This window comes from Lepeophtheirus salmonis, chromosome 4, assembly GCF_016086655.4.
Source record: "Lepeophtheirus salmonis chromosome 4, UVic_Lsal_1.4, whole genome shotgun sequence".
Taxonomy (NCBI): Eukaryota; Metazoa; Arthropoda; class Copepoda; order Siphonostomatoida; family Caligidae; genus Lepeophtheirus; species Lepeophtheirus salmonis.
Genome location: NC_052134.2, coordinates 40,679,015 through 40,693,369, shown reverse-complemented (window position 1 = coordinate 40,693,369; position 14,355 = coordinate 40,679,015). Strand labels below are relative to the sequence as shown.

General features: G+C 32.5%; 1 protein-coding gene across 7 annotated transcripts in view; it reads left to right on the top strand.

The window, feature by feature from the left end:
• Positions 1-14,355, top strand: part of LOC121115937 (uncharacterized) — a 106,833-nt gene that overhangs the window by 77,867 nt on the left and 14,611 nt on the right. Inside the window, exon 1 of one of the 7 annotated variants that reach the window (XM_040710128.2) lies at positions 13,680-13,913. The exons of the other annotated variants lie outside the window; for them this stretch is intronic. Coding sequence (XP_040566062.1) covers position 13,913 — 1 coding nt within the window. The 5' untranslated portion in view covers positions 13,680-13,912. Of the gene's footprint in view, positions 1-13,679; positions 13,914-14,355 lie in introns of those variants that run through there. 7 annotated transcript variants of the gene reach the window in all.

The following is a 14,355-nucleotide window of genomic DNA, read 5'->3' as shown; positions in this document are numbered from 1 at the left end:
ACTAGTATGTATACATAAATAGAATAAAAACAACATATGTTCCTTTATCAAAACTAATAACTCTATAATAATAAAAACAATACAATATAACATACTAGAAATACATTGATTCTTAATGGTTTAAATTTGATTCCTTGAAAATAATATATTTATTTCTGTGGTATTCCACAACTTGTAATAAAGAGTTTCTATGCTTTTGGTTAGTGGTAATACTAGTTGCAAAGTAACTAATGAGTTTTACACCTTTTTCAGCAACATAATTGGTCACTTTTACTGCCTTCGCAAACCCCCATTCTTCTGTATAGTTTTCATTTCCCCCAGGTATCAACTGGTTTAATAAGCCAGTAACTTTTCAATCCGAGAGCGTCAGGAAGAAAATGTGACTCAAGTCCTACCAAGCATGTGAGAGATGTAGCTTGAGTGATGATTGGAAAAACTGGCTTGCTTTTTCTATAACACTCCGGCTTTTCAGTTTTTGATGGCTTGATTGCAAGCTTTTGTTTTATTGGCGTTGTCAGGTGATTGATAGTAATTCCTGAGTCAGATACCAATTTGATTTCTCATTTTCTTTAGAACAGAGGTTGCAAGCTCTTAATCAATATGTTGATAGTGTAGCATGTTTTTAATCAATTGAAAATCGTGGATAGAAGCATCGGAGGCAGATTTTGCTGTAATCCAGTGCTTGATATAAAATAATATTAAATAATATATATTTAATAATGTTTGTATAAAAATATATATTCAATGAAGCTGCTCTTGGCCTCAATCACGGCCTCAATACGGCATCTGAACCAAGATCAACGGTCTTGGTAACGACATCCTACGATTGCTGAGGACAACCTTGATCCTATTGATGAGGTTGTACATGCTCTTAAAGGGAGTTGTATTGTTATCTCTCTCCAACACGCTCTACATATAGAGTCCATGGGATTACAGCCGGGGAGGTCAAGTTAAAGAAGTTGTCAGCAATACCTTTTTTAACTTTCTGGATGTGTGGCATGGTGCAGAGTCCTGCTGCCAAACAAACAAGTTTTTCCAGCCTTTCCCTTGGTCCAAGGATTATTGTCCACCATCTTCTGGAGCTTGTAAATAAATTTATCGTCTCACTTCAGCGTTATGAAATGTTGCTTTCTAGCAGCCACAGCTTCAATGTCATAAATAGACTGAATCAGTACTTGTTTCACTTTACGGACAAACGATTTAACAACTTTCAAAGTGTCTGCAATGATTCTGCTCTCACGGCCGGGGGATATCATCATGAACACTACTGGGCGTTTCTACTACTGAGGGAAAGTAAATGCATCCATACTGCTGGGCTGCTTTCAACAGACTCACAAATCTGTAAACTAATCAACTAATTTGGTAAATGCCGTTTTTGAAATATGAACTGACAAACTCACGATTCAAGTATCCTCCGCACCGTTTATATACATATATAAATATTCTTTGGTAATTGAAGTGTACAATAAAATGTGAATGTCACTTGTATGTATTATAAGAAATGTGCATTGATATAAAGCATTAGAAAACTTTTTAAGAACTTAACACACAATATACATATATACACATTGTGCAATGCAGTTAATCAAATTTTATATTCGTATTAATTTGTAGTTGTGTTTGCTATACCGGGTATAGAAAAAGTAATAAGACCTTCTAAAAATACAATTTTGAATAGATTTTGTTGATGAAATCCTTAAGTTCCGATTATTTTTGAATAAATAAGATTCTTAGCCTTAGATTGATGTCCATGTTGTAAACAAAATTTTGTATATGTAGCAATGGAGGCAAAATCCGTCCCGGGAGGACCACCTCGGACATCCTAAAGGCCTTAAACGTCAGTAACGCATCAGTCTGTCGGATCAAAAATCGTCTGGCTGATGGGGACAACCTTAAGGGCAATCCTAAGGCTGTAAGACCCATCAAAGTGAAGCCTGAAGACATCATGGAGGCCTTTGAGGTCACCCCCACGATGAAAATGTAAGAGTATACCAAGAAGAAGTTGCATCGATCTACTGTGGTCAAAGCCATCCGAAAGGCTGCAGGAAGGTCACTTAGTAGAATTGAGAGGCCACTCCTGGCCCAACGTCAAAAAAGAACTCCGTCTTCAGCGATGTCAACAATTCTTGAATGATCTGAAGCACAACATCAACTGGGTAACTTTTATCTCTGATGAAAAGACCTTTACCGTTGGCCCCGTCTACGACAAGCAAAATGATCGGGTGGTAAGCTTGGGCAAGTATGACAAAAGCACCATGATAGTCACCAAGATCAAATATCCGGCCTCTGTTATGAAATTGGGGGTCGTGGCATCAACTGGAGAAAAAATGGCTCCAATTTGGTTTCTTTTTGTATACCAGTTACCCGCAGCCAACTACTTGATGGTGTTGAAAGAAAATGTGGTCCCATAGTCCCTAGATCACCAACATATATATATATATGTTGTTGCTGTTTTTTTAAATCACTAACTATTCACAGTAAGTTAAATATTTTGGAGAAAAAAATTCAAATATGAAATTTTTTTGGAAAAAATTTCAAAAATTCGTAGTTATATTCAAAAACTTAAACGTTTTGGAAAAAAAATCGAAAATCCACAACTATTCAGAAAAATTTAAATCTTTTGAATCACAGTTTCAAAAATCCATAGCTATTATCAAGAAATTAAATTTTTTGGAAAAACATTTCAAAAATTCACAGCTATTTAAAAAAAAAATTTTAGAAAAAAAATTTCAAAAATTAAACTTAAAATATTAAATTTGTAGGAAAAAAATTTCAAGAATCCAAAACTATCCACAAAAAGTTAAATTTTTAGAATAAAAATTCAAATATTAAATTTTCTCAGGTGTAACATTTGACGGTGCCATTTTAACTTAGTTTGGAAAAAACTACAATTAGCTGGTATAATCTCAAAAATACCAAACATATGTAATACTAAACATAATGTATATTTTTGTAATTTTTGGCATATGTAGATCAAAAGTGTCGCAACTGTTCCATCTCCACCCCAAAATTAATAGAAAAAAAACCTGTTATTTATCATGCATGGAAATTAGTAAATAACTAAGGAAAATTTACACTACATATATATGCACTATTGCGTTGTATCTAAAGAAAATGCAAATTTTCTTTGAAAATATATACAGCCTATTGCAAATTCTATGAGTTAGGCACTCCTTGATGTGAGGGAATATTGCATGCATCAATTTATAACACGATTAATGAAAATAGTAGAAATAACTATTCCAAAAATTATAACATAATGAATTTGTCATGAAGGAGCAGCAGTTTTGTCCTGAAGGACCTAAACTTAGAGAATAAAGTGACCATATTTTGATTTCCAAAAATCAGGAAATATTTTATCGAATGTTGGGAAATTAAGAAATTTAAGAGTAAGTAATTATTCTTGTTTCTGTCAACTATCAGAAATATATATATCATTGTAGTTGAGAAAGACGGATATTACTCATTCAGACTCTTAGTTCCTCCAATCGTATCCACAGCTTCAGAAGGAGGTACTCAATATGATATTAGAGACTAAGTAAAATGTATGTACGCAGGTAGAAGAACTGGGGGAGGAGCAAAAAAGAGCAAAAACTTAAATATATACTTTATACATTGTTTATTGGGGATATAAATACAATTTCCAAATCACTATATTACCTGACCACTCAGAAAACCATCAAGAGATGCAAAGGACTGTTATATAACGTGTAAAGACATTTTATAATCAATATATAATATTATAATCAATTTTATGAGTTTGTTCATTGATTTATACCTCTTGGAGTTGCTTCAACTATTATTTGAATTTGCTTCTCTTATAAACTAAATGTAATTGAGTATTTAGACTAGTTTGTTTTTTAGCTATTTTGTTATCTGTGCCATCTTGTGCATACTTATAGACTTTTTTTACTTTGCTTATGCGCCATTAATCCCTCTCATTCTTTTAAGATACTAGTTCCACCCCTTGGTCATAGAATGCTGGAGTTGGCCTTGGATAAATAGCTTATAGTAATAATAATTTGAAATGAAGGATGTTTGCTAGTCTAAAGCTTGGAGTCTGTCTAAAGTTTTTTCCTTTTGATTCGAGTCTTTTCACTTTTGAGTACGGGTCCAATTTGAAATCGCAGTTAAATTGGACTTAATTTCAAGTCGAATCTTTATCCTTAAGCTTTGTTTAGGTAAATTATATGAAGCCGATGTATATATGTAGCTAGAATAATAAAAGTATTATCGTATCCTTAAGCTATATAGAGGTAATTAATACACAGTGAAGGTCATTAAATGAACCATTCATTTGTTGGACTAGCATTATTTAAAATGTAAGGAATGAAGCTAATGTAAAGGACTGTTTAATGTTCAACACATTTATCAGCTAGGATATAGTATGTAATGTATTCGTGTCTCCTTTCCCCTGATTCTCTTTTATTGTATTTTCTTGAATATTTGTAAAGTACCACTTTTACCTTTGGATTAGTATAAATAGTTTTATATTCTATGTATATACCAGAGTAAGTTTTTGTTTTACTAAGAATATAGATGTTCCTATAAACAAGCCTCGTCTTATTCCTCCACGCCTTTCCTTCTCCTCATTTCTCTCGGTCGTCCTGGATCCCTCCTTTTAATTAAATAATTGGAATCTCAGCAACCTTCGTCAAGACGCAACATAGTATAGCAACAAAGGTTCATGGGTTTGAAACTATAATTATGACTGTAAACATAATGAAATATCACATATCCAAACTCTTAGAAAAGTTTATAACTCATGAAATGATGCCTGCTACGAAGTAGTCCCTTGAAGATTCATGAGGATAGATCTATTGAAATTACTTAGAAAACTCCCAAATATACAAATTTATTTCATAAAGTTATTGCTATTGTTGTACATACATCTGAAGTGACTATGAAATTAATGAAACAGATCAAAGATAGTTATGTCAAACAGTAAAAATATTTTTTTTTTAATTTCATTGAACATTTCTGAAATTTCTTTAGCCTGTATTGAAAGATTGGTAATTATAGAAGTGCTGGAAGATTTGCAATCAAGTAAATTGTCCAAAATTTTCTTTAATATAATCTAAATATACAGTTCACCGAAGATCAAAAAAAATGTTGTGGAACCCTTGGGCAGTAAATATACTAATGTACATTTTTGTAACACAAACTAGCATATTTCATTGGATTTGTGTGTAATAGTTGTCCTTCTTATACATCAAGAATATATATTGGGATTATATTATTTATTTCAAAATGTATGATTCAATGATGACTTTTATATATTACCTTGAGATTTTGCCCTTGAATATATTTATAAAACATTGTATACGTTTTAAATTTCCCTAATGAAAAAACACTCATTTAGCTTAATTATAAACTTATTGATTTATTACTTATTTTATCTTATTTGATGATTTATTGGGAATTCTAATTAATCTATTGTAAAATATATATACAACATATATTAATTTATTCCATATTAGATCAATATAATTAGCAACACTGTTGGTTTTAACCTTTGTAGTAACTAGCACTATAATATCAATAGAGCAAAAATATGGATGTTAAAGATGTCGATTTAGAGATTGAAATGTAAAATTATAAATAAATTAGTAATTTTAGCCGTTAATTACTTTTGATAAATAAGATATCCATCTAAGATAGTGACTAAAGTCATTAAATGTTATTAAATATGTAGATGGCAATTTTGCAGATAGGTTTAAAAGTGTTATTTATAACTTATAGACTATACCCATTTAAGGGTGGTTCTGTATAAAAGAGTGTATGAATATTAGTTTTGATTTGTATGTAGATTAGAGTTGGATTTTAATCAGGCACTTTTTGAGCAAAGACGTAGGAGAGGGAGGAACTTATCTCCCCTCCAATCTAGTCAAACCTAGCAATATTCGGAAAATAAATTTGCTATATTTGGCCAACAAATTTTTGATAAAGAAGCCAAAATCGAAATTTAAAAAAAAATGAAATGATACTCATAAACATGTCTTTTCTATGAAAAAATTCATCATAAAAAATGTATTTTTTAGAGCAATACTATAGTATTGTCCCAAAGTTTCAGTCAAAATTGAAGTTGCACCCCTAAAAGGTATCATCTATGTTTTTGAGTCTAAATTTATTTTCCATAATTATGAAATGATGTATTTCTATAATCTTTAAATGCAACAATATCTCGAAACAGTTCAGATCATTGGTTTCACAAATATACCAGACTGTTGAATACATACTGTTTGTAAAAAATAATGTCTCAGAGACTATCAATAATCCCAAGTGTGCAAATTAATTATCTGGTGGGGCAGACTGGTATAAGATATTTATTTCAACAGTAAGTGGTGGTTTCTATTTAATCAACGCATATGTACCGAATATCAAATGATTTGCCTTCTTTCAATTAGTCATTAACGTCTGCAAAATGACTTTGTCGATGCAGAAAGATACCCAATTACATTAAGAAAAAGTTGCCGTCAAGGTTATCCTTCAGCCCCCCTATTATTCGTCGATGGACTAAAAGATCTTGGAGATTCAATTATAAAAAAGTTCAAGGGGTTTGGAGTTGATTTCGGGACCTCGAGACATATAATTGATATGTAGGCCGACGACGTCACATTGATATTAGAAGCTAAGTCTGAGGCTCAATGAACTAAAGGAATTGAAGTGATTTTAAATTACTTCAATTAAACTGATGAAATGATGTCCGGTTTGAAAATCAACTATAAAAAACCGTTGTTCTTCCTATTGGTAAATGGAGCCCAAGTAACGATTTCAAATTGGCAGCTGTTCAATTATGGATACAGTGGAAATATTGGGAATTATATGGGATACAAAAGGTATCTCTTATTCAAACTGGACTTTCCTAAAAAAGTACGTGTGTTCTTCTGTTTACAAATGGAGAAGTTTCAATCGTCAAAAGAGAGTTGACCTCTATAATTTCCTATTATTCATAATGTACTATATAAGGCAACAGCTATTCCCTGCCTCGCTCAGATGCAGTAGAAGAAGAAGAGTCCTGGCTGAATAAATTATTTCATAGGATTTAGTTACTCTCAATCAAACGACCTAGATCTCTTGTGAGAGGAGGATTATCTCTGCTCTCAAGAACATTGCCTTAAGTCTATCAAAAAGTGCTAATTGACCTTTCAAGACATCCAGAGACTGAGTGGGGTGCTTCTATTTCCTCAAACCCGGTGTACACATGGGTTATGCGGGGAACATATTTTATAAATGATCAATTTGTGATCCATCTTTAGAGGCAGCACATTTGATTATTTGGAAAGGAACACAGTCATTTGCATCCACCTTCTTTTAAAATTCTGTCGCACCATTAATGTGGTGCGACAGAATTGTAAAAATAATTTTTATTTTAAAAACTTCATGGGACCAAAACAATTAGAAAAGTTAGTTTTATGGAGGGATATTATCTCCTTTCCCGATTTGAGCAACGACTCTATGTTAAACTGTGGGAATTATTTTTTATCCACTAAAGAGATCCGCAGAATATGACATGATGTCCATTCCATTTGAGAATGTATTTTACGTTAAAATATAAGGAGGAAGCTGATAAAATATTCTTAAAAATATTGGACCTGCCCATATCGTGGAAGAAGAGAATCATGGGTTCAATTTCTAAAGTAAAACATGGTAAGCGATTTTCTTAGCAATTCCAGATACATATAAATATATATTCTTCAATGCTCCTTGCAAAGACGGTGGAAAAAAGTTTAACACAGTTATTCTTGCTTTTGCAGACTGTCCTTGACTACATATACTGAAAAAAATTTATATTGCTTAACATAGCAAGAATAAGTGATAAATTCGTGACTGCTATTCTTTTATTTGGGCTCTCTTCAAATATTTCGAGTGCTCCTACAAAAACTCAAGCTATAGAGCTATTCCTATTTCCAGAGCTGCGAGATACTCTGTTTTTGCCATAAAAATTCCGGATTCTTTTAATCTAACGTGGAAGTTCACCGAGGATTTGATGCACTTACCCATATGGTTCGATATATAATATGACGTTTCTTTACCATCTAATACGCATTCACAGACAGTTTGAAAAGTTTGTGAATCCAATACTTAAATGTCGTGATTTTTGTCTCCATACTACTTATTTTAGCGGTATAATTTTGATAATTTTTGTTTATTTGTTTTCTAACAGACCATTTTATTAATTTTATTGAAGATTTTTAGGAAATGTGATAAACTATTACATAGTATTTATATTACCTTTTGACTCGCCGATTTTTGGTTAGGGATTTCATTATAAACTGAAATGCTTATATATATATGTTTTTATATATTTAACTTCTCAAATGAATACACTTTTTATGTGAAAAAATAAAATAAAAATATATATTATTACTTAAGTGTGTTTCTATTCTACAAGGTAACAGTTATCCAAACAAATTGTACTTTAAAAAGGGTTTATTCAATAAAATAATTTATGCTGTTTCATAATATTTTTGGAGGCCTTTTAGGAATAAGTTAAGTTCAAAGGGTCTTTGAATGAGAAAATGTAGTCTGGCGAAATAATAATAATATAGGTGTGTATTAACTTATTACTAGATATGGGACTCATGTAAGAGCGCGAGGAGAAGGTGTGAGTGAGACATATGGTACTACTGAATTAAGCCCTTGTTAACATCATTTGCATGTTATATGGTTTTGGTGGAAGGAAATGAATTACTGCTATAAAAAGGAGAACCTCTACATTTAAAATAGCATTAATGCAGGGAAAATATTTTTATTATATTTATATTATTATGTATTTTTAAATCAATTTTAAAAAAATGGATTCTAGTTAGATAAATCAGCCGCTTTTGATGATTATTTGATTATATTTTTAGAGGGAAAATCCACCTGCAAAAACAATCCTTCATTAGGCTCCCTTTTTGGTGGTAAAACTATGAATTTAATAGAATCAGCTTTATGATAACAATTTCGGATATGGGAGGGATCTAAATTATGACAATAACCAATTAAAGGAAGGATACATTTGTCCAAAAATTAACAGTTGAATAATCCCTCTTGAATCTTGCAACATGATATAAATACTTTTACGCCAAATTGCCAAATCCTGATTTTCTATTTATGCAAAAGGTTGAACGTATAATCAGAAATAGTACCGATGATATAACTCCTTCTAACAAGACTACTGAAGATCTAACCAACTTCAAATTTTATCCAACCTTTAATGTGGATGTTAAACGGTCTTTTAGTATATTTTTAAACAGTGTTTCATAAAAATGTACCATGTATTTTGTTGTCAGCTCTCGATTTTTCTATTTTTCCCCTGTTATGAACTACTTTAAACGGTGATTGGTTGAATTCTCAGTTCTTTTTCATACATGCTCAGTTTGGTAACAGGTACTTAAAACAAATGCCGTCACTAGAAAATTCAGACCCTGGAAAATACATTAGATGCAAAAAGGGCCACAGCTACCTTTTATCCAAAGTATGTAGTGCCCCAAGTTCAAGCAGGGCCCCCGAAGACTAAAGTTGCTTAAGACAATAGGTTTTAATTTGGGGGCCGTGAGGGGAGACTAGTAAGGAGCAGGAAGATGGAGAATTAAGGATGGCATACATAGTACACATGATTCTTATATAAGGGCCTCAGCTAAAAATGTATTAGTGTAGGAGGGCCTTGACATAGTTTAGTTTTGGAAATGTTATAGGTATAGTTAAAGGGAAGAGAAGGCATATTTTCTTAGAAAATTTAATTTACAAATTATTCAGACAGTTATTCAATGATTTGGTCAAAGGGCTGATGTTTCTAATAGTAGTAGGGTAGCAGAGGCTAGAAAGGGGATGATAGCTCAAATTCTACACGTACTACCTGTTAATGAGATATAAATATACTTATTTATAGTAATCAAAATCCGGCGTATTTGTTCACTGTCCGTTTTTTGGAATTGGCAATATGAATAATGAATATTCGTTTCCCCAGCTATTGTCAATATTATTTGACTCCTGAGTATTGAACTTCCTTTTCTACTACATTAAATTCGGTATAATCAAAATTTGATTGAACTTCGTGCATACTCAAAAAAGATTGAAATCCCTGAAGATTTATTGGGGAGTTATAATTGTAAGTCCTTGTTGAACTAAGTGTTGAATTGAGGATCGACATTGGACTAATTCGGGTCTATGTCGTTAGTTATTCCTTCGCCCTCCTCCTCCCTTGTCACAGCTGATTGTAGCTGATCTAAATAAACGTCATAACAGCTAAGTTGTTCTCCTTAAAATATTCTACGAATTGTCAGGGTTAACCAGACATCTTTTACTACAGGACAGAACACTAAAAACGAGCGTATGTATTTTACAAGAACTACGTGCTATTCATTTTTCTATTATTTGTTACTATTACAATTTATATATATACATATATTACTTAATGATAAATGTATACCTATTCTATACATTAATTATCGTCATTATCTATTCACTGTTCATGAACCCCAATTTTGATTGGATTAGTTGAATATTAATTTTATTGTCGTCAAATAGTATTTTTTCAACTATGTTGATACTATTCGCTTAGAATCAAGCAAACAATATTATAAAATATTGTGTTAGCAAACATGCTGAAGATGTTTTTTTATAAATAAGTTTACGTAGAAAAATAATGATTAACAAATGGAAAGAGCAATTCCAAGAAATTAGTCTCTATGTATTGTACATGTCCAATTAAAACTGAGAGGTTCAATGTCTCAGAGGAGATTGACTCGCGTAGCTGAACAATACAACTACCCTCCCTTTCCAAAACTGCAAACCACAAATCTTTTCTAAAAAACATATAAAAGGAATTTCTCACTAAAAAATCAGACTTAAAATATGTACACAATAAATTTAAAATAACAATAATCAAATAGGTACGTATGCAGCTTTTAGTCGATTGATTTACTGTTTTGTAGGTTTCCCTTGTCTATCCAGAATGAAGTAGTCTTAATATTTTTCTAGAATTCTGAAGGGTTCCTCATACGGAGTATCAAGGGGACCCCTAATATGAGGGTTGCAATATGCTTGCAATTTTCATCTAGTGGGACACCTTCCTGCTCCTAAATTGTGGAGATTTCTTCACTATCCACAACGTCGATTAAAATGTTGTTTAGTCTGGAAAGGAAATCTGGGGAAACATTATTTTTACAACAGCAAAATATCGATAAACTTTGTTTGACCAAGTAGGATTCTACTAGGGACTGATGGTCCGTAAGCACAGTAATCATACGTCCTTCAATGAAATATCTAAAATGTCGAAGGGCCTCTCTAACCCCGAAGAGATCTCTCTTGAAGTTTGAATATCGTGTATGCGTTGCATTTAAAGTCTTAATAGAATCCTAATGGGAGTGAATCGCTTCCATCATCTTGCTGTTCCAGCACTCCGCTAATAGGTTTGTCAGATGCGTCTACAGTCAGAAGAAGATCCTTCTTGGGGGAATAATGCCCAAGAGTAGCAACACTGAAAAGAGTATCCCGTAATTTGAGGAACGCCTTCTTGCGTCCACTCCATGGAAGAACCTTTGAACTTGTGTAACAATTCATAGAACGGGCCTAGCATTGCCCCCAGGTTTGGAACAAATATTCTATAAATATTAAACATCCCAATTAAGTTATGCAAGTCTTTAACTTTTCTGGGTCGATCACGCACTCTCATCGTATCGAGTTTTTCTAGGATGAATGAATACGGTTTTCGCTGATGACATGTCCCAAAAATGTAAGCCTTGCATTCATCCAGGGTATTCGCCTTCATAACAGAATAGGGCGTGCTGCTTGGAATATCTTCATCATCTAAGAAATCCAGGACGCCATCCTCGATCGCTGATAGGAGGGGATTATACATTTCAGACTCCTCCGTGACACGATACAAATTGAATTGCCCTTCGAGACAACAGAACCATGATTTGGGCTTGCTCGGTCAGTACGGACCAATCTTAAATTTCCCTACTACGTGAGAGACTTTAGGAATTGGCTTAGATTGACTCATATCGGGGTCAACAGTTTATTTTTTCGGGAACTAAACTCGGTAATTGAAGGCTAGTACTTCTTCATTTCAGTGTCCGAATAAAACTGAGAGGTACAATGTATCAATGGAGATCAGCCCATGTAGCTGAACATTACATGTATATATATATATATAAAGTCGAATTCAAGAGCAAACAGGTATAAGTTCCATACTAACAATTGTATGTGATGAGAATCATTCTTTTGTAGAATTATTTCCACGTATATCAAATAAAAATTAAATGTAACGAGTATATTTATACATGCATATTCGTAAACGAAGCTGTTCACAAGTAATTTTTACGACCACCAGTAGAATCTCAATTATTCCAAAATAAGCTAGACTGAAGTCTCAAAGTTAAAATTCAATATCTCCAAATACGAGTTTCAGTCAAGTCACGAGGTTTTGGGTACATGAGTTAGTGAGTTTCAAGACTTGAGTCTTATTGAAATCTTAATCCTCTCGATCTGACGTAGAATTTTTGGTCGAGTGACGAATCTTTCACGTTGAGTCCGAGTGAAATCAGAAATTTCTTTTTTCTAGTCCAAATCGAGTCCTCGTGGAGTTTGAAGTCCGAATTTAAATAGAGTTAAGTATAACCCGCCTCTGTGTTTTCAATTTTGATTAGTGGGTTATAATTATAATTAATTAATGACTGAATAAACTGTATAATATTTTCTTTGTATAACTTTTATGTATTGAAAACACATGCACTGTAATAGGTTGCGTGAGCCATTCAAGTCCTGAAGAAAAATATGTCTTTTACGGTTGACATGTTGATTTTCGGATTTTTTAACATGGCCACAATACACATCATTTTCATCACTTTTGATTATGATTATAAATGAATTTAATCACTTCTAGTTATAGTAATCGACATCTAACTATGCAACCTTCCTTCCCCTTCGAAGTGAACATCGTCATACTTCATCAGTCCTCGCTTCCCTGAGCTCAAGATCAAAAGTATATTTAAAACGGTTTTTCAACATGAATTGTTCAACGTGATATAGTTCATTAAGTAGCAAATGCGGACTGTTGTCTGTGACTGTTGTAATTACTCATGCCATTAATACTGCGAATGATAAAAATCAAAATCTTGAAAGAGTCTCAAAAAATTAGCTGTTCTATTCAGAGTAGGTTCTTTTTATATAATTATTTCCCTAATTGGTTTTATTAACATATTAATGCCCCCCCCCAAAAAAAAAAGTAACAATCATCATCCCAAGAGCGCCTCCTATCCTTGTAATTATGAAAGACATTTTCTTAGTTCATCTATCAAAGAAGATTGTTCTTATACAATAAGAATGTGTAAGTCAGGGATGGGTCCAAGCATGGTTAATGTATTTCTATTAATCTTGGGTCCAAGTACATTGGTACTTGTAACTAAGTCTCCTTATGTTCTAAATTTAGAATTTATATTTAAGTATTCATGAAACCCGAGTACTAATGCATGGTTTAAAAAGTAGTAATTATGAATGTATTAATTGGTCAGAAAATTATAGAAAATAATTGACCTAGCTATTTCCTTTAAAACTGTTTAAAAACAAGTAAATATTTTCATGAATCATAATTTTATGTACCTATGTTGATAAAGGAAGTATTCGACTCTGAGCGTATTATCAAGTTAATACCTATAATATATAGGTTTATAAATTATTACAATAGTCCGTCCCATTAGTTGATCCAAGATGTTGGAGATTAATACATCTCAAGCTTCCAAAAAATTAAATTATTATAAAACGCCCTGTATTTTATCATCTGGTAGTGATAAATTTAAAGTTAAGTGCAGTTAGTATGGTAAAGAGATTTCTGGCTAAACATATAATCATCCACTACTTGGTAAATTGCAACAAAAACGTCTTCCTCTTAATGTAGACTAAATGGGATTGAGACCAAAGAATAAGTAAATATATTATTAATTGCACTTGAGCATGCATTGCAGGGACTTCAAAAGTACTTAAATACTTTCAAAAAATAAGCGTAATAACTGTACTTAAATTTCAATTAGGTACTTGACTTGAGTACATATAAATGTACTTGTCCTTATCCATGGTGGATATACATGTGATTTTGAATTATATTAGAAGGAACTTGTAAGAAACGATTTGAGACCTTATTTTTATGTATGCCGATATTATTGCAGTGATGCTAATTGGTAGCATTTTGGGCATGTTAAAATAGAAACCGAAAATTAACATTGTAACCCTGACCATTTGAATAATGTTTTGGAGGAAAGTAGCTAAGTTGTTATAAAGTTTCGATAGATCAGCAACAACCAGCTGTGATGAGGGGATAAGGAAATAAACAAGGAATAAGACCAGAATTACTCCGATGTCAATCCTCAA